We start from the raw sequence: 24020 nt of genomic DNA on the forward strand, positions 1-24020 counted from the left end.
TATGGTGGGCTCTGCAACCATTTTCAATAACAGACACAAAACCTATGTCTTAGTGTCGAACATGAGACAAGAAGCCAACTGGTTTCGTAGCGCAAGGTTAATGAAACATACATATCCGTGTTGATCATGCTGATTGTTCTCATGCTGCTGTTACTAGTACTCTAAAATATGCTGATTCCCAGTTATGTGATCTTGGAATCATTGTGCAGTTATGTTTGATGGAGGGGCTAAGGGATATCTTATAAACTTTCACATGAGGCTAAAATGAAGAAAAATCGATTTCAGCCTCTAAAAGGAGAGAACTCTTCAGACTGAAGGTCCCTGATCTTTATTGTCAACTCTACTGCACTGGAGTTTTGAAAGGGAATTTAAAAATATACCAGACATAGTTTGAAACTCGATCTTGTACTGTATTGCTGACCTGGAATACTATAAAAGGGAACCATGAGTGTAGAGAAAATGCAAGTGAGGAGTGGAATTTTCCCACAGACTATAAGGAATTTTAATGTCCAATAAATATATTGTTGCAGTAGTAAGATGGGGGAGCTAAGGCTTTTTCTACACTAGCACTTTTGTCAACAAAACTTTTGTCGGTCCGGGGTGTGGAAAAAAACCACACAGCTACCGCTGCTCATTGGTGGTGTCTTAATTATGCTAGCCGGAGAGAACTCTTCCACTAGCATAGACCAGCGACACAGGAGACCTTGTACCACTGCAGCTGTGCTGCTGTAAGGTCCGTAGTGTAGACGTAGCCTAAGAGAGATGCTTCCCTTAAGGCTCAGGGACCAGCTGTAAAATGGCCTAAGTTTGTCATCTGCCCTTGTGCTTCCCCTGCCCCAGATCGCACTCTTAAGAACAAAATGGGGTGGATTTAGTTTAAATCACTAGTCAGGAATACTCAATTTAATCCTGGATTTCTACATAAAAGTGCATTCTTGCTGGCTGTTATAACCTTAATACATATTGTTCACAACTCAGAGATAGATGTAGGTTTCATTTTTAGAAGGCACACACTACACATTTTTAAAGTGACTTATTGTGAAAACTTTTCAGATTAGTTTTGCAGCTATATCAGAAAATGAATAATTGTTTGGTTATTTCATTTACCAAAGGTAATTGAAGCAGATAGTTCACCTCCCCATGACTTCATAAATATCTCCAGTTCAACAGGTTACTCATTAATATTTGGAGGATTTTCTTGCCCATCCTGTATTAGGAGGAGAACATCACCAGACAGGCATTTAAATTGTTTTATTTAACTAAAACAACAATATTATGTATTCTGGATTTTTTTCTTGAACAGCAAACAATATTTTAACAAAACAAGCATATGAATTTTTTATTTTAATTAAACATTCAGGTTTTTTAAAATCAAGTTTGTTTTTGTTAAAATTGTTTTAACTAAAATAGTTAAATTAAATATTTAAAAAAAAATTAAATCGACTGTCAGCCAGGTCAACATGAGAAACTTATAACATTGGCTTCTGCAGCTAACTCAGTCATCTTCACTTCATTTTCCTGTTTGTTCACAATCTGGAAAAGAAAAACCAGCTTTACTGCTTTTTCAGGTCCCAAACAATTTCTCAGTTTGGAATGAATGAGTCCAAAGGAAGAAAGTATTCTTTCTACACTGGCAGAAGAAGCTACTGCTGTTAAAAGTGAGATTACCATTTTAATAGTCTCTGAATCCAAGTGCTTAAGTGACTTCCACTAGTTCACTGGTGTGACTTTCTTTAAAACATTATCAGCAAACATATATTTCTTGAATGGTTCACCCTTAGCTCTGAAGTTTATTATAGTTGGCATTATGGAGGGATGATTGCTGGATGTCCATGTCATAGCCAACTCCTCTTCTTCAGCAGTTAAGGTTGGACCCTGATACCAAGTATTGAGAATATTTGCAAGAAAATGAGCTGGAGATAGTGCTTGTCCAATTTGTTTTTTTAATGCTTGTAAATTAACTGTCATTGCATATTTTTCTTTAAGATCCCACTTAGTTCCTTCCAAATTTAAACAGCATCAGCCGTAAAACAGCTATTTCCCTGCATCTTGTTTAAGGCTACAGAAATAGGCTTCAGGGTACTCCACATGTGTTCAACATTTCTCTTAAGCCCAATGTTGAGAACTTTGGCTGTGACAGTGCCGTCTATTTTTTCATGATTTTGTTCACAAACTGTCATCAGATTAGGCCAGTTCTTGATATAGTGCTCAAAACAGTCCACTACTGAGTTCCATCGCGCGTCTTGTGGGAGAGTTAGTTTGGTTCCTCTCACTTTTTTCAGAGCAGCTGCGGAAAAGTGGTTGTTATGGATGTATTTTGCAATTTCAACAACATTAGCCTTTATTTCTGGAACACTGAAATCTTTGGCTAGGAGGGTGCATCAAAAGGGAACTGCAGCTGTATGTTATTAGCTTGGGACTCTTTTTACTCTCCCTCCTAAATTTCTTCTCATCTGGGATACATTTGCAGCATTGTCTGAGACCAAGCTGCGTACTAGACATTTGAATTTTTTTTCAGTTTGTTATAGCTTTTACTGCTACTACTTGTAAGCATTCTGCTGTGTGTGCATTTCCTGATGTATCAGTTGTTTCTGTAAGGAAGACATTCCCTTCTTCTTGTGTCACAAGCACATACAACAGAATCATTGTGGATATTGCTCCATCCATCAAGACTTAGGTTAACAATTTTACCCTCTAAACCTTTTGCTCACTGCTCAGTTTCTCGTTCATACGTTTTATCCAGAAATTTGCCTGTGACATCTGCTTGGTTGGATGGACTGTATCCTGGTCTTAATGACTGAATCATGTTAATGAAGCATGGGTTCTCAATCGTACGGAAAGGAGTTTGTTGCATAAACAAACCAGACATTTTTTTCATCAATTACCTTTTTTTTTAAATTCTGCTGGTTCTTATCACAAATTTATCTACAGTTGTTTCTGGATTATGGAGATTTTTTTTCTTTTTGCTAAAGGTGATATACTATATGTAACATACATGATGTGACTGAAACACTATGATTGGCAGATAACTCTGAAACTATAGAGAATTGATGGTGATCTTGAGGTAGATAGTCTTCAGAATCCTGTATGTTGAGGGTGGATTCTCCTAAACAAAATAAGGCAATGCAGTTACTTAAATATTATTACTATATTGCTAATTTAGTGTTACTCATTGCATTCACTGACACTTAGTATTACTTTAAAGGTGAAAATACAAGAGGAAGATCTGCCTATTTCAGCTATTTATTTTTTATCACAACTGCATCTAAAATGATAGTACCATAGAGTAACAACTATATTTTTTGCTCAAACATGAGAATTCAAGACTAGTCCAGAAGGAAGACAGGCAGTCCTTAAGAAAGAAGTATGTAGTAAAAAAAGTTTACCAACCTGAAGATCCTGCATGTTCGGACATATTCCTTTCATCATCTTCAGCACAGCTTCCTCCTGAGAAGGACACTTCTCATGATGTTTCATTCTGGCAACCAAGCCCTGCATTTCTTTGTTGCACTGTTTGCATTGTGCATGCATGCCTGTCCTACCCACACATAGAGGAACTTAATTAAAATATTTTCAAACTGGGTCTCTTTTATGGCCTGCTGCCATTATAAGTTTTCCTTTCTAGTGAGAGAATGGTATGGTAGATCTCAAATCAATGAAGGCTACACTCAGACCTCAACATTTCTGGAATATGCTGCTCAAACAGTTTCACTTTTGTTTCTACTGCCTGTCCCTCTCTTCTCACATTTGTCTCCAGACTTCTTCTCCTTGTCAGATCAATTCCACCCCCAACAATCTTCTATTCATTGAACGTTTTGAAACTTTGCACTTTTAGAGAGCGGTAAGGGATTGAGTCTGTGTGCATAAATTTGCAAAGGGACAATAGGTTTGAGGTCTGTTATTGCTCACCTTTCATTTATTTATTTATTTTACATTTTTGCTGTTAACAACCATGTTATCTCTGGAGACATAAATTTACAATTGAGAACTGCAAAACTAAGCATCTTTGATGGTATCTTATAGACTGAACACTGAGTCCTATTGGGTTGGTAGAAAGATTTAACGTAAATAATCTATACAGAAGCCCCTGGAACCCCATAAGATTGGGTTCCTAATCCATGAACTATTGGAACTCATTTACAAAACTTTTCTTAAACTTTACATGAATATATTACCTTGTATTATAGAATTAGAATTTATAATCCATATTCCATGATGAAATATCTTTGAGCTATAATGTATCTTAATTAAAACTATCTTTAGATAGATTTTTTTCCTCAAAAATCATTTTATCAAAAAAATCCAATTTAAATAATTTTTTTATCGTTGATTTTTATCCACTCTGGAAGAAAATGAAATATTTTAAACTGGAACAAATGTTTTCCTGTAGTGAAAGACGCCAACATTTTTTTTTTTTAAATACACATTATTTTGTCATCTGATGCAATTCTAAATACTGGAATGACTCTCAATTAAGGGCATGCTTGGGCCACCATGCTTTAGGAATTTGGAGTAAAGAGTATGCCAGTGGCTCTACTGTCTGTGAACCGCCAGTGGTCCAGGGAATGCTGGCTGGGAACATGGTGCTGGCTCTCCTCTTTGCTTCCTGCTGCTATAAATTGTATTAAAATAAACCAAAAACCCAATAAATACTTTACCAGCATTACTTCTCTATGTAAACAATTGCTGTGATTGCTAAGGGGATGGTGATTGATTGTACTGACCAACTGCGCTCCCAATGGCAATCATGAATGGAAGTGGAGGTGATCTAGAAAATAATCTTTCTGTTAAGATGTGGTCCACGGTATGAAAAAAGCTTAAGAACTTCTGCACTACAAGGCTGTATATGGTAACTTGTGCCCACTTGGAGAAACCTTCAGGAACAGCTCATGTTCCTGCCCAACTGTGATGGCAAGGCTAATAGGTTCCCTGTTGCTTTTCCACCTGACTTGTCTGTAATCCTCTGTCAATAAGTTGCAGTTCCTCATTGTCATGGTATAATTCCCCACTCTGAACCTTAGCGTCCAAAAGATGGGGTACCAGCATGAATTTCTCTAAGCTCAATTACCAGCTTAGTGCTTGTAGCGCTGCCACCAACCAGGAATTCCAGTGCCTGGTACATTCTGGTCCTCCCAAAACCTTACCCGGGGACCCCCAAGACCCAGACCCTCTGGATCTTAAGAGAAGGAAAGAAAACCCTTTCCCCCACCGTTGCCTCTCCCAGGCTTCCCCTCCCTGAGTTACCCTGGAAAATCACTGTGATTCAAACTCCTTGAATCTTAAACAGAGAGGAAAATTCACCTTCCCCCCTCCTTCTCTCTCCCCCTCCCAGACTCTCCCTGAGAGAGACAGTAATCCTAACACAGATAGAAATTAGCCTCTCTCTCCCCCTTCCCTCCTTTCTCCAAACCAATTCCCTAGTGAATCCAGACCCCGTCACCAGAATAAAAAAAACTATCAGGTTCTTAAACAAGAAATTTTTAATTAAAGAGAGAAAAACAGTAAAAATTATCTTTGTAAATTTAAAATGGAATAGGTACAGGGTCTTTCAGCTATAGACACTGGGAATACCCTCCCAGCATAAGTATACAAGTACAAATTAAAATCCTTTCAGCAAAATACAAATTTGAACTCCTTCCAGCAAAAGTTTGAACTCCTTTTTTCACAAATACACATTGAACTTCTCCTTCCAGCCAAATGCACATTTGCAAATAAGGAAAACATACATAAGCCTAACTCGCCTGATTTACCTAGTACTTACTATTTTAACCTTATAAGAGCCTGTATCGGAGAGATTGGAGAGAAGCCTGGTTGCATGTCTGGTCACTCTCAGAACCCAGAGAGAACAGCCACCAAATTCTAACAGCACACACAAACTTCCCTCCCTCAAGATTTGAAAGTATCCTGTCTCCTGATTGGTTCTCTGGTCAGGTGACAGCCAGGCTCACTGTACTTGTTAACCCTTTACAGTCAAGAGATATAAAGTACTTTTGTTCTATTAACTTCTACTATCTGTTTATGACAGTCATTATTTGCCATATTTTCAGTATCCATCCCTCTTTCCAGCCATGTACTAGATGGATGTCCAGTTGTGTACCAAGAATCTGTCTGCATGAATACCATCTTAAATGAAGCGACATAATTAGTGCTTATGCAGGGCATTAATCATTCATGAATCAAGGCATTTCAGGGAAAGAGAAATGGGAATCTTCTTAACAACCCACAAGCCAAAACTTTTTATAGTAGAAGTAACGCTTTAAGAAGGACTCTGTTTTGTTCCACCAAATGACCAGTTATGAATTGTTATGCAAGTGCAAGGTCTGCTTGGTGTGTAGTGTTAATTATTTAAAATAAGTACACATCGCTACATCATTTCACATTTAAAAATAAACATGCACCATAGCACATGCACTTCTGAGAAGTAAAGATCTAGTACAATGTTTCTCAAACTGGGGCTGCTGCTTGGTAGGGAAAGCCTCTGGCGGGCCGGGCCGGTTTGTCTACCTGCCCCGTCCGCAGATCTGGCCGATTGCAACTCCCACTGGCCGCGGTTCGCTGCTCCAGGCCAATGGGAGCCACTGGAAGTGGTGACCAGTGCATCCCTCGGCCCATGCGCTTCTATCAGCCCCCATTGGCCTGGAGCAGCTACACAAGCGGTGGCTCCAGTTTGAGAAACACTCATCTAGTATCTGATACTGGAGCCTTTCCTACTGTAATTCCCAGTTAGTTCAATTAAATTGTGCTGGTTCAGATGTTTTCATCTGCAGTGAGAATTAGACATTTTGCTCAGCTATCTTTCACTGTCATTATCTTCTTGTTTGTTTTTTAAAAAAAAAAAAATTGAAACCTGAAAGTCATGCACATAGCTGGGGTCTATGTCACCTTGTGTTCCTGTCCCCGTCTTTTGTCCTGTTACACTCACCTGTCCCACTTTTTTTTGAGAAGCTATGCAGGGCAGGGACTCGCACTCTGACCCCAATTCTACCACCCTTACTCCACAGTCAGGACTGCCATTACTGTATAAAGGCCATTACCTGCTCCCATGTAAGTAAATGGCAAAGAAAGATTTAATTAAAATAAAATGCTTTGTTCAAAGAGTGCTCATGATAAAGAGAAGGAATCCAGATATAGTAAACTGACATTCTAATGCTGCTTTTCCTTTGCAGACCGCATCTTCTGCTATTAAAGGAACTATTCAGCTGGGAATAGGATACACAGTAGGTAACCTCACCTCGAAGCCAGACAGAGATGTACTTATGCAAGACTTCTATGTAGTGGAAAGTGTATTTCTACCCAGGTAAGGACAATCCTATCTAATGTAAGACTTTTCAAACAAAAAATTAACAGCATGTCTTCATTTACTAGATGTGCTAACTATAAGGATTATTTTGAAAAGAGAATTATCTTGAAATAAATAGTAAGTTATTAATGTCAGAGAAGTTCAACGGTTTTATGAGAGGATATTTTAATAATAATAAAAAAGAAATGAATATGAACTATTTCAGCTGGAAGTTTGGCGTTCAAAATACTTTGAAAACTAATGTAGTAGACTAGACTCTACCTTTTTCCTGTGCCATAGCCACAACTGAAGCAAATTCTTGCGCACAGTTAAGTCTGCCAACTGTCTCCAACATTCAGTTCATTCAGAAACATCCAGGTTTCCAGATCCATAATTCCAAATATGGTGGTGTAAGGATGGTGGAAGGGATTACCATGTGCACACTGATTAATGAGAACAGATGGTCCTGTGTTTGAGATATTACACTGAAATTCAGGATCTGGGTTAAATTTCTGAGACTGCCACAGACTGCCTGTGTGACCTTGGGCAAGTCACTTAATATCTTTTGTGCCTCAACTCAACATGTGTAAAATTAGCCTAATAATGCTTCTCTACCTTATCAAGATGTTGTGAGGACTAATATGTGAGCTAGTCGGGTCCTATGGTGATGGGGGCAACATAGGTAGAAACTTTCAACCAACCTCTAACTCCATAACTGGTGCCAACGTTAAGCATTTATACAGAGACTGGACACCATAGTTATTGTGCAGATAGCAGTTTCAGATATTGCTATGGCCCTATTTAAGGGATAGTATTTGAAATAACATACTCCTGTTTATGTGGGAAATCCAGATCACAACTGATATCAACAATTAAAAAAAAAAACTTGTTACATAATGGCTTATAGATTTTTCCAAACTGTCACATGTGACAAAGTATAAAGAACATATAGACCAAGATTTTAAAAAATAAGAATTCCTAAATCTACTTGTAGGTACCTGCCTGATTCTCAGAAATGCTGAGTCCCCAACAGCTCCCACTGTAGTCACTGGGAGCTGCGGGTGCCGGGCATTTCAAGCCACCTACTTAAAGCTTGTCTACACGAACACTTAGTTTGCAGCAAGCTAGGGTGTAAATCTACCCCACGCTAGCCTGCTGCACATTGTGTCCCTGTGGATCCTGCTACCACACACTAAATGTTCCCTAATGCAGTGCTTCTCAAAGTCGAGCTGCCGCTTGTTCAGGGAAAGCCCCTGGTGTTCGGGGCCGGTTTTTTACCTGCTGTGTCCGCAGGTTCCATCGGTCGCAGCTCCCACTGGCTGCAGTTTGCCGTCCCAGGCCAATGGGGGCTGTGGGAAGCGGCGCAGGCCGAGGGGGATGTCCTTCCCGGAGCCCCCATTGGTGTGGAACGGCGAACAGCGGCCAGTGGGAGCCACGATCGGCCGAACCTGTGAGTGCGGCAAGTAAACAAACCAGCCTGGACCACCAGGAGCTTTCCCTGAAAAAGTGGCAGCCCACTTTTGAGAAGCACTGCACTAGCGCACTTTGATCTCCTGTTTCAAGTGCATTAGGAAGCTTCTAGTGCATGGTAGCAGGATCCACCTGGACGCTTAATGTGCAGCAGGCTAGTGTAGGTAGATTTACACCCCAGCTTGCTGCAAACTAAGTGTTCGTGTGGACAAGCTCCTAGTTGAGTATGTGTTGCAGTTTGCATGTGGGCTAAAATGTAATCTGAACATAAGCCCACAAATTGTCTCTAACATAAAATACAGTCCTCAGAAACATTAGAAATGACATCACTAAAACAAGGTATGTATTTGTTAATAGGCAGTGTTTAATCTTGAGAAAAGATGACTGAGAGGGGACCTGATAAGTCTTCAAATATGTTAAGATCTGTTATAAAGAAGGTGATCAATTTGTTTTCCATGTCAGATGAGAGTAGGACAAGAAGTAATGGGCTTAATCTGCAGCAAGGGAGATCATAATTCAGAAGTTTTTTCTAAAATCTAACCTAAAGGGTAATTAAGATTTGGAATAATTTTCCAAGGGAGGTTGTGGAATCCCTATCATTGGAAACTTTTTAAGAACAGGTTAGACAAACACCTGTCAAGGATAATCTAGGTTGACTTGGTCCTGTCTCATCGCAGAGGGGCCAGACTTGATAACTACTTGAGGTCCTTTCCAACTCTACATTTCTATGGTTCTATGACAGCCATATTTTTTAAAAAATTGATCTGGTCTGATAATGTAAATCCATTGTTTATGTGGAAGACGACTTGGGGCTAAACTAATCTAAAGCAAGGAGGGATAGCTCAGTGGTTTGAGCTTGGCCTTCTAAATCCAGGGTTATGAGTTCAATCCTTGAGGGGGCCACTTAGGGATCTGGGGCAAAAATTTGTCTGGGGATTAGTCCTGCTTTGAGCAGGGAGTTGGACTAGATGACCTCCTGAGGTCCCTTCCAATCCTGATAGTCTATGATTTTCTTAAAGAAAATCTCAAACTTCGTAATATATTGCCTGGATGAAATCCAGTCTTTACCCCACATGCTGTAGTTGTGCCAGTGGGAATTATTCATGTTCCATGCTCGTGGTTTGTGAGTGTCTATAATTGATGAGTTTTGTATATGCTTTTTCTGTGTGATATATTCTGGGGAAAATATGTAGATGCTAACCAGATAAATATGTTTAATACTTCACCAAGAATTTTTCAGATTACAAGAAGTAAATTACCACTTCTATATTGTCATGTAACCAAACCCTTCACTATTTCAAAAACCAAAATAATAGCCCTACTTGGATGAGGCTGTTGTTATTACAAAGACGGTGCATGTACCCAGTAGGAGTCTGCATAGCTATCTGTAAAGACTTCAGAGCCCAAGTTATTCTTTTAAATATCAAGTGAAACTTGCCTTCACAAAAACTACTATAAGCACTTGTTATTGAATTAATAGCACAGAAGTGGAATAATCTATTCCATTCCCCCCACGTTTCCTCCCCCCCAGTTTGGTTTGTTTGACATTTATATAAAAAAGAAATTGTGAAAGCCATAACAGGTTAGTTACCAAATATGAAAACACTCCTGCATACACGCTTACAAATGCAATTTCCAAATGCCTGTGTGGTTCTTGTGTTAATGGTAGCGATAAGACAAATGTCTTCTGTTTTAAAAATGGAATGAGGGTATGAGGAGCAAATTGGCTTGCTTGTATTGAAAGAGTTTATTGTGTGTTTAAAACAAAAAAAAATTACTAGCATCTTCTTGTCCAGTCATCCAAAGACAACACACAGAAAGATATCAATTAAAGGTATAGCCAGATGCAGCAAGTAATTTGACTTGCTGTCTGGTTTTACTAGTCAGTAAGCAAGAGAGAATTAGATATAGTCAGTTTCCTTGACTGAAACAAAGGATCTTTCTAGAAAGGGTATTTATTAATGATGATCTTCCTCCATTAGATTCAGGAGTAGCAATCCATTTGTCTTTTAAGACAAATTGTTGAATCTACAATTTCTGTGCATTAAGGTGTATAAGGAGATGGGAAGTCTGAGTCTTGTCTCTTTGTAAATTTTATATTTATCTGCCTGTCTAAAATGATATTGAATAGGAGTAATAAGGTACTAGTTATATGAATTGCAAGAGCAGGACCCTTCATAGTAACATAGGGAGCTCCACTGTTGAGTCCCATTGGAAAGTACAATGTAGATTATTCCTGAGTGTCACCAGCAGATTGTTGGTCACCTAGGATATCAAAGTAGTAGGAATTTCTCTTTCTCAAGGCAAAGGAAGTAGTGACCGAGGCAAAGCAGGCAAAACCCTAGGAACAGCCTAAGGCGTCTCCCTAGATTAGCTAAGGTGAGTTTGATGATAATTTGAATTATTCCCTTCTCTGTGATTAGGGCATCATTGGCAAATTTGAGCTATGTAAGAGGTGTATGTGATGATGATGAGAAAATAAGCTTAACAAGCAAGCAGCCACATTTTGCACTAGCTTCAGGTTTCCAATGTGATTTAGCTGTAGCCGCATCCAGAATATTAATTGAACTCCCATGTTGCTATATAATGTATGTGTCCACTTGCAGCAGCACTTTTTCTTTACGGGTTGTCCTGATCATTTCATCTCCCCTTTGACTGGTCCCTTGTCTGCACCCAGGCCTGATGGGAGTGATACAGGCAGTGAAGTTTCATAGAGTTCTGTGCACTCCTGATGCCACATTATCATAGTAGTGGGAGAATTGTTACAGTGGTGGTATTTTTAGCATATGTGCAATGTGCCTGAGGCATCATGTGACCAGCATTCATCACCAAATTTGGTCTGCTGGTTGGATCATTAGTTTCCCTTGCCCCGGCCGGGTACTGATGGGGAGTGCGATGCTGTAGATCCAGACTACTTGAAGTGCAATGAAACAACACTTCTTGCATTCTAGCAAGCAAAACCATATGACAGTTACGGTATTGTGTAAAAAAAAAAAAAAAAAAAAATGTGGAAAGATAGCCAACAATTGTTTTATGATTAATCAATAACAGAAAAGAAATAACCTCTGTGTAGTTCTCCACCCCTCAAGTAAACTACACCATCTGTTTGATAGTTTAGTAACCATAGCAAAACATAGTATTATTTCAGGATACCAACAGTAAGAGATTCATGTGGTAAAAACACCAAGAGAGAAAAGTTGGTTAGTTAAGAACTCAACATAATGGACCAAGTTCTGCTGGGTTATACTGCTGTAAAGCAGGAATAACTCCACTGATTTCAGTGCAATTACTTAATATTTACCTTGGTGTATCTAAGCAGAATTTGGCCCAAGCTTGTGTGTATTGCATGTTTGACTCAGTCAGTTTCAGTAAGTTACCGTGTCTTTGCACTGTGCCTTTAAACCGCTTAAACTGTTTTCTTTCACTAACCATTATAGCACATGTGCAGGGATGAGAAGATACCTTCCCAGCCTCCACTCCTCTCCACACTTATCTTTGGGGCAGGATGTGACGGGCAAAGCTCTTGTTATTCATATTGGGCTATCCAGAAGGAAGTTTACAGCATGTTGCTTTTAGGAGCCAACTGTGATGTGTCAGAGAGGGTTACAGTACAGTAATTCATTTTTAGGACCAGATTCTGGATGCAGTTTAAATGGCAGTGAGCATGAGTGCTCATTTTACAGAACACAAATTGGCTGAGCCAGTTGATCCTGAGGGCAGTTGGCCTGCCCAGCATATGGCAAGGGAACCTATGGCTGCTCTACATTTGGGTAGTGTGAAGCTACTCTGGGAACTCCATGCAAATAGTCTCTCCTGTCCTCATAAACACCCCTATGCAAATCCATAACCTGTCTCCCCACTACTAGGGCCAATGCAGTTACTGTAGCAATACTGGCAGTAACAGCCAAGCTGACAGATATTTTATGCAGCCTAATCATTCTTTTCCCTTCTGTAACCCAACTTTAAAGGATTCTCCACTCTGCCTCGGAATCTTGGAGAAATGCTGCATGCTCCGTGCCACTGGTCCTTTTAGATCCAGTATGATGTAAGGACTTGCAGGTGTCTTGGTGTTAAAGACATGTCTCAGAGTAACTCTGGTTTCCACAACCTTATTACGATATGACACTTGGTCATGATATATATGTATAGATAGATATAGATATTTTACCAGTTAATGCAAGTTATCCCGAGCTTTTTGTTTTTTTGGACAGCACCAGGGCTGGACCGTGCTCAGTGTAGATGGAATCTTTGGAAAATGTAGCTGCTAGATTCTGATATGTCTTTGCTGACCATGTGTGACTTTTTCAGAGGCTTATACTTGGCCAAATTTGAGTGTTCTTACGTAAGAACAGCAAAAGGCACATACATCCCCAATATCAGGACAATTCCCCTCCCATATTTCAAATTAAAGCATGGAGGCACTGGAGCTTCCTTATGAAATTGTGGTAAGAGTTCAACATGGACAAAACAGTTTAGTTTTTCCCTAATCTTATAATGGGGAACCATTTTTGATTAAACATTTCCCCCAAAAGATTAGCCTGAGGCATACACCGAGTTTGGACGGTTTCAGCCCAAATAGTTGAAGTTTGGCCAAGTTAAAACCAATGGAAAATAGGGACATATAATTGGTGTTGTCAGGCAATCATAACTATTTTTCCTTTGCCATGACATTTTAGGAGCAACAAACAGATGAATGGAATTGATTTTGTATCTAAGACGGTATGTGCTGTACATCCTATAAAATCTGCAAAATAGTTCATTTTGAAAAAGCTGCTTTTATTAGCAGCTAGCAACCAGGGTAGGGACTAGCTAGCCAGTCAGAGTTTTTTCTTTGATACAATACTTTTAGCCTGTAGTTTCATCGGTTCTTTTATTCCTTTTATCCCCTTATCTTTGATCTCCTGCTCGAGAGTTTTGGGGGTCAGTTTTGTGGAGACTCAGAACTTTTTTTCCAGCTCGCACAATTGAGTTAACCTCAGTTTTTTCTACTTTTGCCTGATAATAAAAGATAGATGTAGAGGAGCTGAATGAACTTCTTCCATCACAATATGTTACTATTATAATATAATTTCAGTGCATATATTCAGAATATATTTCAGGTCATCTGTTTCAATTCTGGTAGTAAAACAATTTAGAGTATAAAAAACCAGGATGTTCAAATATTTACATTTATTACTAGCTATTTATACTTTTATGTTAGATATTTCTACTGTAAACAAATTTATGCAGAGGTAAATGAACTTTTGGATACACAATGTATGGCTGAAATGATCAAATTAGGGCATTATGTCTTAGACCCTGTCTGCATTACAACTTTTATCTGCTATTTTGTATCTGGTTACAAGTTACACAGTTCAGTTTGTGTTAACACAGCAACTATCCACCATAACTGTCTGGGTACACATCCTACTACGTTGCTGAAACACGTCTTGTATCAATGTATCTGGGCAGTTATTCCATCCTCACTTAGCATGGGATAGAATTCCCACAGGACATGCATCCAGAGTTGAATCATAGTACGTGAGGCAATGCACTCTGGGATGTCCTGCCCAAGAAAGGTGGGGTTTTCTTTGTTTTTTGTGTCGGGTGGAGGGGAGGAGGAAGGTGGGGGTTGTGGAATAGCCAATCCAGTAACATGCTCATGATTAGGGTACTCTGTTCACACTGAAATTGTTTTCCTTTAACCAGTTCAGCCCACAGTCATGCTAGCCTGCACCTGTGGTAGGGGAAAAACATTTTTACCTGAGCACAGTAATTAATGGAGGTTTTTTACCATGTGTTCTGCAGACCCAAAACCAGGTGTAGAGCCAGCTATGTAAGTAACTGGTTGCAGACTACAAAGTTATAGGGTTGAGGGAGCCAACAGTAGTGTCATGACCTAGTTTGCAAGAGAGAGAATAACACTGAGGGAACATAGAAGGCTGAGATGCTGGTATAAATAGTACCTTAACCCACAGATGGTGTGACTGATGATGATAATGGTTACTTCCCTCAGGGTAAGGAGAGGACACAAGACTGCTGTTTTCCTGGCATCACTTTTACATTAACATTTGATTCTACATTATTTCAAACTCCTTCGAGTGACTTTTGTCTCAGGATGCCACTGATCATGGTGGGAAGTATTAAAGGAAAACTAGCTGCAAAAAGAAGTGGTTTTAAAAAATGTATTGTAATATTGCTGTTTTCTTTGTTTATCTTTTCAATGTAGTGAAGGCAGCAATTTGACCCCTGCTCATCATTACCCCGACTTCAGATTTAAGACCTATGCCCCTCTAGCTTTCCGTTACTTCAGAGAACTTTTTGGTATCAAGCCTGATGATTACTTGGTAAGAATTTTATAATTTTCCCCTGAACTTTAATAATAATAATAAAAAAAGTGATGTGAACACTATTCTAGTTTATAGCAGAGGAGAGGGATGGCTAACAATGTTCTAAAGAGGAGTAGAAGTTTTTAGAATTTGTAACTGGTGTATAAATTTAGCTTTTGGCAAAACTTTTTTTTAATTCTCCAGCTTTTAAGTGATTGCTATAAAACCTGCCATGTTAATTGATAGTTTAATACCTAGAGTATTGCTGCTAGTTCAGGTAATTATCTCTACACAAATATTATAATTAGATTTAAAAACTCATGTGAATTTTGCTAATTGAATTCTAACTGAGTGCTCTCATATGCTAACTGCCTTATTTATGTACTTCATAAGAAAATAGTGTTTACATACATCTGTTCTAACCTTGACATGGAAAAAGAGATGACCTGAGAAAGACACTGATACTCTTGTAAAAGCTACTTTCTGTTCTGTTCCTTTTGATTTGCAGTCTTAGACCTGGTCTACAATAAAAAGTTAAGTCAGCCCAGCTTAGTAACTCAGTATTCTTCCATTGACCTAGTTACTACCTCTCAGAGAGGAGGATACCTATAGTGACACAACCACCGCACCCTTCAGCATAGATAGGATTTACATTGAAATGCTACAGCCATGCAGCTGAAACTGTACCACTGTATCATTTCTAGTGTAGAGAAGCCCTTAATAATCATACTTAGGACCCTACCAAATTCATGATCCATTTTGGTCAATTTCACAGTCATAGGATTTTTAAAATAGTAAATGTCATGATTTCAGCTATTTAAATCTGAAATTTCATGATGTTGTAATTGCAGGGATCCTGACCCAAAATGGAGTTGTGGGGTAGTCACAAAGATATCATAGTGGGGGTTGTGGTATGGCAACGCTTCTGCACTGCTGCTGGTGGCAGCTCTGCCTTCAGAGCTGAACAGCTGGAGAGCAGTGGCTGCTGGCTGGGAACCTAGCTCTGAAGGCAGAGCCACTGCAGAAGTAAGGGTGGCATGGTATGGTATTGCCACCCTTACTTCTGCATTGCTGCCTGCAGAGCTGGGCCCTCAGTCAGCAGCTGACATTCTCTGGCTGCCCATCTCTGAAGGCAGCAGCGCAGAAGTAAGGGTGGCAATACCACAACCCCCCCCCAAAATAACCTTGCGAACCTCCCCTGAAACTCCTTTTGGGTCAGAACCCCCAGTTTGAGAAACGCTGGTCTCCCAGTGTGAAATCTGTATAGTCTAAGGTAAAATCACACAAGACCAGATTTCACAGGAGACCAGATTTCACAGTCCGTGATGACATGTTTTTCATGGCTGGGAATTTGGTAGGGCCCTACTCGTACTGTGTATCTCATGCACGTGCTTGAATGTGAAAATATAACAACCTTGCTGTTAGGTAGACAGGTCTGACCTTCCTCGTGGGGACCAACACTGTCAGAAAAAAAGGATGGTCCAAGATCTTCCTCCCCTACAGATCTGCTGCTGGCAAGGTTGTGAGGGGTCTGTGTAGGGTGTCTTCCCCATTTGTTAAGAGGGCAAGATCAGATCATTTTTCACATTGCCAGTTCACTTCAGAGCTATGTATCCCCCAATATGGAGGTCCAGCAGCTTTTTGCGTGTCTTGTGCTTAAAGGTTCAATGTAGGGTTTTAAAAAAATCTGCATTTTTACAAATATTTTTACTTGTGTTAACAACTGAGATTCTTCACAGCTGAAAGATTTTTAATAAGCTATTTGTCAATTATCTTAAGTGAAACACACACCAAAATTGGTTTAATAAAAGAATCAAAATATTTCTAGACCATCTCTATCCAGTTTAATATATTTCTCTCATCTTGGACTGTGAAACTAGCCTAGTTAGTTTTTAAAATAAAAATATTGGCCTGCAAAGTTGGCAACCCAAATACAGGACCATTATGCTAATGCTTGGGTGCCTTATACTGATCCTAACTTCAAATTAAAGTAAAACTTTCCATTGGGATATTTGTATTAGTTATATGGAAATATTTGTTGGGCTTTAGGTTTCACAAAGGCTTGTTTATAGAATACTTAAACTGATTGCCATATTTGGGATTGGGAAGGAATTTTCCAATGGGTCAGATTGGCAGAAACCTTGGTGGTGTTTTCGCCTTCCCCTGCAGCATGGGTCACTTGCAGGTTTAAACTAGTGTGAATGGCGAATTCTCTGTAACTTTCATTCTTTAAACCATGATTTGAGGACTTCAGAAACTCAGTCAGAGATTAAGCGTCTATTACAGGATTGGTTGGGTGACGTTCTGTGACCTGCAATGTGTAGGAGGTCAGCTTCGATGATCATGATTATCCCTTCTGACCTTAAAGTCTAAGGGCAAATCTGCCTTGCCCTATCCTTTTAAAAAGATGAATCTGGAGACACTGTAGTCTTAGGCCTTGTCTACACTGTGGATTTCAGCCATCAGTGGCTGGCCACCAGGGAAGCTACCCCAGTGCAGATGGGAAAGTTGTCACAACCAATTTGTACCAGTGCAACTGAACCCAGTTTGAAGCAGGAGTAAACGACACTGGTGGAATTTGTGGCTTTAGATTTGCACCAGTTCAGCTTTCCCTCTGGCTAACCACTGATATTTATAATGGGGGCAAATCACCACTGTAGGCAGTGCGTCGTTTTTATAGCCTTTTGATTTATTCATCTCTGTGGATTCAATTAAAGAGTCTCTTGGGCCACATATTATAATGAGGGAGATCACAAGTGGAACCCTGAATTCCAGGGGAGATTGGATTGTAATAATGAGATCAGAAACAACTGGCTGGAACCAGTTTTTTCCAGTTTGGATATGACTGAAATCCTTGACAAAAAATGGCAGAAATCTCATGAGAATGTCTTGAGATTTTTCTGCTGTTATATACTCAGCCTTGAATTTGTTTAAAACCAATCCAGATTTGACCATCTTCTCTCTAGTTATAACATGCACAGTGTTAGGCCAGAAGAAAGTACCTGAACCATTTTCTGTGTTTCCAGAAAGGGCTATAATGGTTTTAGCGCTGCTACTACTTTATTTGCTTCTGAAGGAGTTGGATTTATTAATTAAAATCAGTTGACAATAAAATCAGTCTCCTCATTCACAGCCTCTTACCTCAACCCCCTGTCCACTATACAAGATATGATTCAAAATTCTGTTGTCTTAATCAGTTTCCTTTCAGGCTGCAATAAAGCAACTGAAAATAGTGAGATTGCTCTTTTATTGTGGTTCCTGTTCAAGAGAGAGGGAGGAGAGAGATGGAAGGAAAAGTATCTCAGCAACACTAAGTAGGTTTACTCTGTTAATTTGCATTGGCGGGGGACAGCTGTTGTAGCTTTGCCTTCTTCCAAATGATACAGTATGGAAGCGCTGCAGGAAGCAGGATGAAGGGAAAAAATAAATTTGCACAGCTTGTACAAATAAATGGTGACTGGAAAGTATACAAAACACTGGTATTCAGCATGTCAGTATGTTGATCACAAACTATCTTTCTCTTCTCAGTCTTGAGCAAAAGGCTCAGGGTTTGGTTGAGCAAAACTTTGAGAGTTAGGCTTTTATTTTGCAAAAAAAACAAATCCAAGGATAAAATCAGATCCTTGTCTCATAAGATATAATTCTGGATTTGTGATTTTCCTTATCGGCCATCCCTATTTTATTGTAATAATGTAATTTATTAACAGCAGCAAAGAGTCCTGTGGCACCTTATAGACTAAGAGACTTATTGGAGCTTTGTTGGATGCATGTCATATAATAATGTAATTTATTATATTTTAATTTTCCAAATAATTGGCTTAAAACCTCATAGCAATAATACTTTTCACTATTGAGGCTGCATATGTTGGCAGGATGGACTAGAAATGTGGATAGCAACATAATGTAAAGACCCTCTTGATTCAAAGGTGTATAGAGTAACATTTACTAAAATGAAAGTGAAAATTTGATGCGTTATCTTTTTAAAAATATGTACTACATAGTGAAACACTTGAACTCAGAGCAAACATTTATTTTTTAAACTATATTTTCCCCTAATCATAGTTGTTGTTCCATTCCTCTTCCTACCTCAACCCCCTTGTTCTTGGACATCTCTGGTCCACAGCATCGTCTATTGATGTCTGTAGGACCAAATCCTCATCCCACTGAAATAGTGGCAGAACTCCTTTTGAATTCAATAATACCCGGATTTGGTTAATAAAAAATGATTTCTTGTAATGAAGCTCAGCCCTTTTCAGGCACTTTTCTTGATAGTCCTGGTGGAAAGGGCAACTAGTTAAGGAACAGTCACTCTTGCAGTTGTAAAAAGACCAGTAAACATGCTGCTATTTTAAGAGTGATTCTCCTGGTACAAATAGTTTAAAACACATCTTCTTTTAAGTATAGTTTATTTGTTTGAGGGACAGTGCCTTATTAATGTTACTGTGCTACAATTTCAATGTGTATGAAGTTATTGATCTTAACTATATACCTGCTTTTTTAGATTGAGGAAAAGAGATTCTTAACCAAGATTTTTTTTTTATTAGCATATTAATCCCACTCTTCAGTTTATTACAAATGAAAATCCCTCGATTACTGGGTTTAGAGAGGAGACGGATACTGAAAGAGTTGAGTGGGGGCCTGAAATGTGAATTAACATTGATGCAGTAAAACATTTATGAATATAGAGATTTTCTATTTTTCTCTATAAGACATCTGATTCCCATCAGCTAAAAGTGTTCTATCTTCTACATTTTATCTAATGTAAAGGCAAATTGCAGTATGTATTCTTGAGGAAGAGGGCTGTCTCCTCACCATAATTTGGTGGTCATGGAACATGTCCATGCTCTTCCAGTTCTCAACTGTTGTATGATCTATCTGTTCTAACTTATGCAGGGGCTGTGGCAGCTTGAGAATCGAGGAACTTTAACCATCTTCCTTACTGCTGTCCCCCCACCCTCCCCCTTGTACCAGCCATTCTTTTTAAAGATTTTTATATTGAAAACCACCTGTATTGGCTGCAAACTCCATTTTGTCTTTGTTTCAGTATTCAATCTGCAGTGAGCCTTTAATAGAATTATCCAACCCTGGTGCCAGCGGGTCTTTATTTTTTGTAACCAGTGATGATGAGTTCATCATCAAAACAGTTCAACACAAAGAGGCTGAGTTTCTTCAGAAGCTGTTACCAGGTTACTACATGGTGAGTAACTGCAGATCATTAATTTTTCTACTTCCATACATTTTTTCCATATCCTTCATGTTTCACATCTCCTTTTATTTATGAATAATTTCATTGATTGTCTTCCAGTATTTTTGTTGATTTTTATTTAATATTTATCTTAATATTTTTATAAATCTTGCACTTTAAAAACAACTTCATTGTGGGCATACACTCACCAGCAAAAAGTAATTTAACCTAAAAGTCAAGGTCACTGTTACCCTAAATACTAAAGGGACTGTATCAAGATGGTTACATTTTAATATAATCCTTATCTTTGTTCCTAATAATTTAGTATTAAAATGGAAAGCACTTTTAAAAAGTCTAATTTATTTTTCTTCATTTATGTTTGTTTGCCCTTTGCGTTTCATTCAAGGGGGCCAAAGAAACTAGATTGGTCAATTTCCCTTCATAAACCCTGCTTTAATTTTGGGTTTTCCTATATTAGCACAATAACGTTTTGTTGAAAAATTTTTATTTATCTAACTCTTTAAAAATATTTATTTTTAACCAGATATATTTTTGGGCTTCAACTAAGTTAACTGTCTCTTTAATATGGGCCAATTATCAGCAAAGTGAATGAACTGACCGTCAGAAACAAATAGGACTAAATTCTGCAAGAGGCTGCATTTTTCCTGATAGCCACTGAGCTCCCATGAAGAGGCAAGTCCCTCAACGCCGCTCAGGTGGTGGTCAGCACCTTGCAGGATTGGGCCTGTAGTGAACAGATGTGTCCCCAATCTCCCAATATCCTTTCTTTAAAGAAAATTTTTTTTTAAAAATCACTCTTGGACACTTTCCACCCCATTTATTTGAAATGTACAGTAATTATCTGATGGTGGTGGTATTAAGCTAACATAAAGTAACTGAGTTTGAATGTTTTGTGTAAAGAGACTTCACTCATTCAAAGATTCAGAAAATATATCATAGCTGGTAGTCTTCATTGTTAATCATTATCTGTTTGATTTATGTCTGAGTTGGCCATCATGCAAATACACATTATGAAAGTTTTTCTGCTTTTGTTTTTGTGAACTAACCAATCACACAGTTAACATTATACACACAAGCATTTACCAAAATAAAAAGGTTTAATTCATGCAATTCCTGTATTGAGGCTTCTTAAGGAGGAACTTTCTTTAGTTGTAAAGGGGGACTTTTAACCATAACAGACTTAAAATAAAAATTATTTCTTCACCTGTTTCTCATGTTGATAGTGGTTGAAGATATGAGTGTCTAAAATACGGTTCTTGCCTTCCCATCTCTTCTTCACTCCTGCTAAATGCTTTGCCTGCTGTTGAATTTGGGATACAATACGATTTCCATTTTGGCAGGCTGTGATGTCATAAAAGGATCTACTTCAGAATGCAAAAAAGTAATCTGGGTTATAATAAACATGGCCAAAATTGGCAGTAAGTCTGGTTTTGCAAAACCTCACTGGGTTGCACTTTTGTTTCCCAAAACCTAAACCAGAGGTGACTTGAATAAAACGGGATCCAAACACCTTAAAAAAAATCTTTGGGTGAGAGGGTTGTTCTGCTAAAAGTCTTCAGCCATCTCTAGACTCAGTCAAAAGCCTTCTTATGATGGCACATTAAGGCCAAATACAGCAAAAATGCTGAGTTTCTGCTATGCTATTGACCTAATTTAAATAGATCCCATGCAAGAGGACAAAGAAACCCTGTGGTGTGCAGTGATGAAAGACTCTGTGGTTGTCTTCAAGACAGTACAGAGAGGAAATGTGGTCATGTCAGAAGCTTAAAATGTACAGAGTGAACTACGTGGCCAAAAGTGACATAAAATGGAATTAGCAGGCCATGTCTCTTCCCTCTACACCACTGCTCTCGCCTCCTCGGTGCACAGGTGTAGGGAGACATGGCCTGGCTTTTGGGATGTCCTGGGTCTTTCTTCGATTTTTGGCCCTGACACTTCTGTCACACAGATCCCTCAATTTCATTTAAACATAGTCTCTTTTCTCCTGGCTTGTGCTAGCTTTTTCAAGTTGGGGCCAGTGGTATAGAGAGAATGACTAACTGGCCAAGTGAATTGTTTAGAATATAAAGTAACACACACCCCTTTTTCAATGTTAATATGCTTAAGTGTGAAAATCCCTCTAAAATGTGGATGTTTATAAAAATCTATTTTAACTTTTGTTTTTATTTTAAGAATTTGAACCAGAATCCAAGGACTCTGTTACCAAAATTTTATGGACTATACTGTGTTCAGTCGGGGGGCATTAACATCAGAATCGTTGTGATGAACAATGTTTTGCCTCGGGCAATGAAAATGCATTTCACATATGACTTGAAAGGCTCTACTTATAAACGGAGAGCATCAAGAAAAGAAAGAGAGAAGTCCAACCCCACATTTAAAGACTTGGATTTCTTGCAAGAGATGCATGAAGGACTGTATTTTGACTCAGAAACATACAGCGCACTGATGAAAACACTACAGAGGGATTGCCGAGTAAGTAAAAATTGATCTTTAAAGTGACATTCACATTTGTTTAATCCAGATTTATACTAGAGAACACTGAGAACAGAATCTAGCTTTGTAAATCATTCAAACCAGTGAAGCCTTCTGATGCAATTTAATTATAGACAGTTTCCAACTGCAGTTATTTTTTTAAAATGGCATAAGTGTTCTATCTCCAGCTGCTGAGATTTTACATGGGTTGCTGTGTAACAGTAAACTGCTTTCTGTGATGAATTCCTGTTAGAAGACCATAAAAAAGAGGATTAGAACTCAGATTTTGTACTTTGGGATTTTTTTAATTGTTCTGTGAGATATAGCAAGTATAATTGTTGTACTGTTCTCAAATGTGCAAAAATATCTACAGGCTTGTCCGTGCTGTATGTTGCTTTGTTAAATGAATCTGTGCAGTAGCTAACAGAAGTTGACAAAGGGAATGAAACTCCAATTGCAGCAGATTCTGGTTTAGTTCTAGAGCATAATCCCATAAGCATTATATGACAGAGCGCCTGTTTGAGCAAGAACTGGACTTGATGAGCCAGGAGGTCGCTTCTGGTCCAAGGCTGGCAGGGTAGGGAGGAGAACATACTGCATGTCTTTTCAAGAGGAGGGTGAGAATGTCTGGCCTTGCTCTTAGGAAGCCCCTCTGTCCAACTGGGAGGATGGCACTGGTGACAGTGGAGGGATCTTCTGCCATAAGGGTAGTTGCTGTGAAAGGGAGAGTGAGCACAAAAGAGAAAATAGGGGAGATTCCCAAGAAGAAAACTGGATTCTATAGGAGTCCTTAACAGTTCGATGAGAAAACAGCAGCATGGATGGAATGAGCTCATAGCCTAGAAAGGGCATCCCTCACAGCACTGTGTTGTTTGCTGCCACCTGTGCTGCTGTATGTCGTCTTGTTATTGAACATGAATGCTACCTTTTGTTTAACAAATGAGTGTCCGAAATGGCTTGTGCTTTGTAAGTAAACCAGGGTGATCTAACAGTCAGCTGCATACTCACTGTCAGACACTTTTCTAACAAAGGGCACTGTTCCTTTAGAGTTCCTCGGTGAGCATGTCCCGAGTTTCTGCATTAGCAATAATGCAGAGTGCACCAGCGGGTCACATCTGAAAATCCAGATGCTCTTTTCTGCCCCCAATTGTCAGAAAAGTTAATTACACAATCAAAGCTTTGAGAAGAAAAATCTGGTGTACAGAAAATGGTAAACAGATTGTTTGTTTAAAAGACAGAAATAGACTGAAAATTAGATTAAAAACAAGAATCAGTAATTTGATTA

At 38.9% G+C, this 24020-nt stretch overlaps 1 protein-coding gene across 1 annotated transcript in view; it reads left to right on the forward strand.

Annotated features, from left to right (window-relative positions):
• Positions 1-24020, forward strand: part of PIP5K1B (phosphatidylinositol-4-phosphate 5-kinase type 1 beta) — a 168010-nt gene that overhangs the window by 69431 nt on the left and 74559 nt on the right. The window contains exons 4-7 of the mRNA XM_032801803.2: positions 7167-7297; positions 14958-15075; positions 20102-20254; positions 22436-22735. Of these exons, the coding sequence (XP_032657694.1) occupies positions 7167-7297; positions 14958-15075; positions 20102-20254; positions 22436-22735 (702 nt within the window). The remainder of the gene's footprint in view (positions 1-7166; positions 7298-14957; positions 15076-20101; positions 20255-22435; positions 22736-24020) is intronic.

This window comes from Chelonoidis abingdonii, chromosome 6 (genome assembly GCF_003597395.2).
Source record: "Chelonoidis abingdonii isolate Lonesome George chromosome 6, CheloAbing_2.0, whole genome shotgun sequence".
Taxonomy (NCBI): domain Eukaryota; kingdom Metazoa; phylum Chordata; order Testudines; family Testudinidae; genus Chelonoidis; species Chelonoidis abingdonii.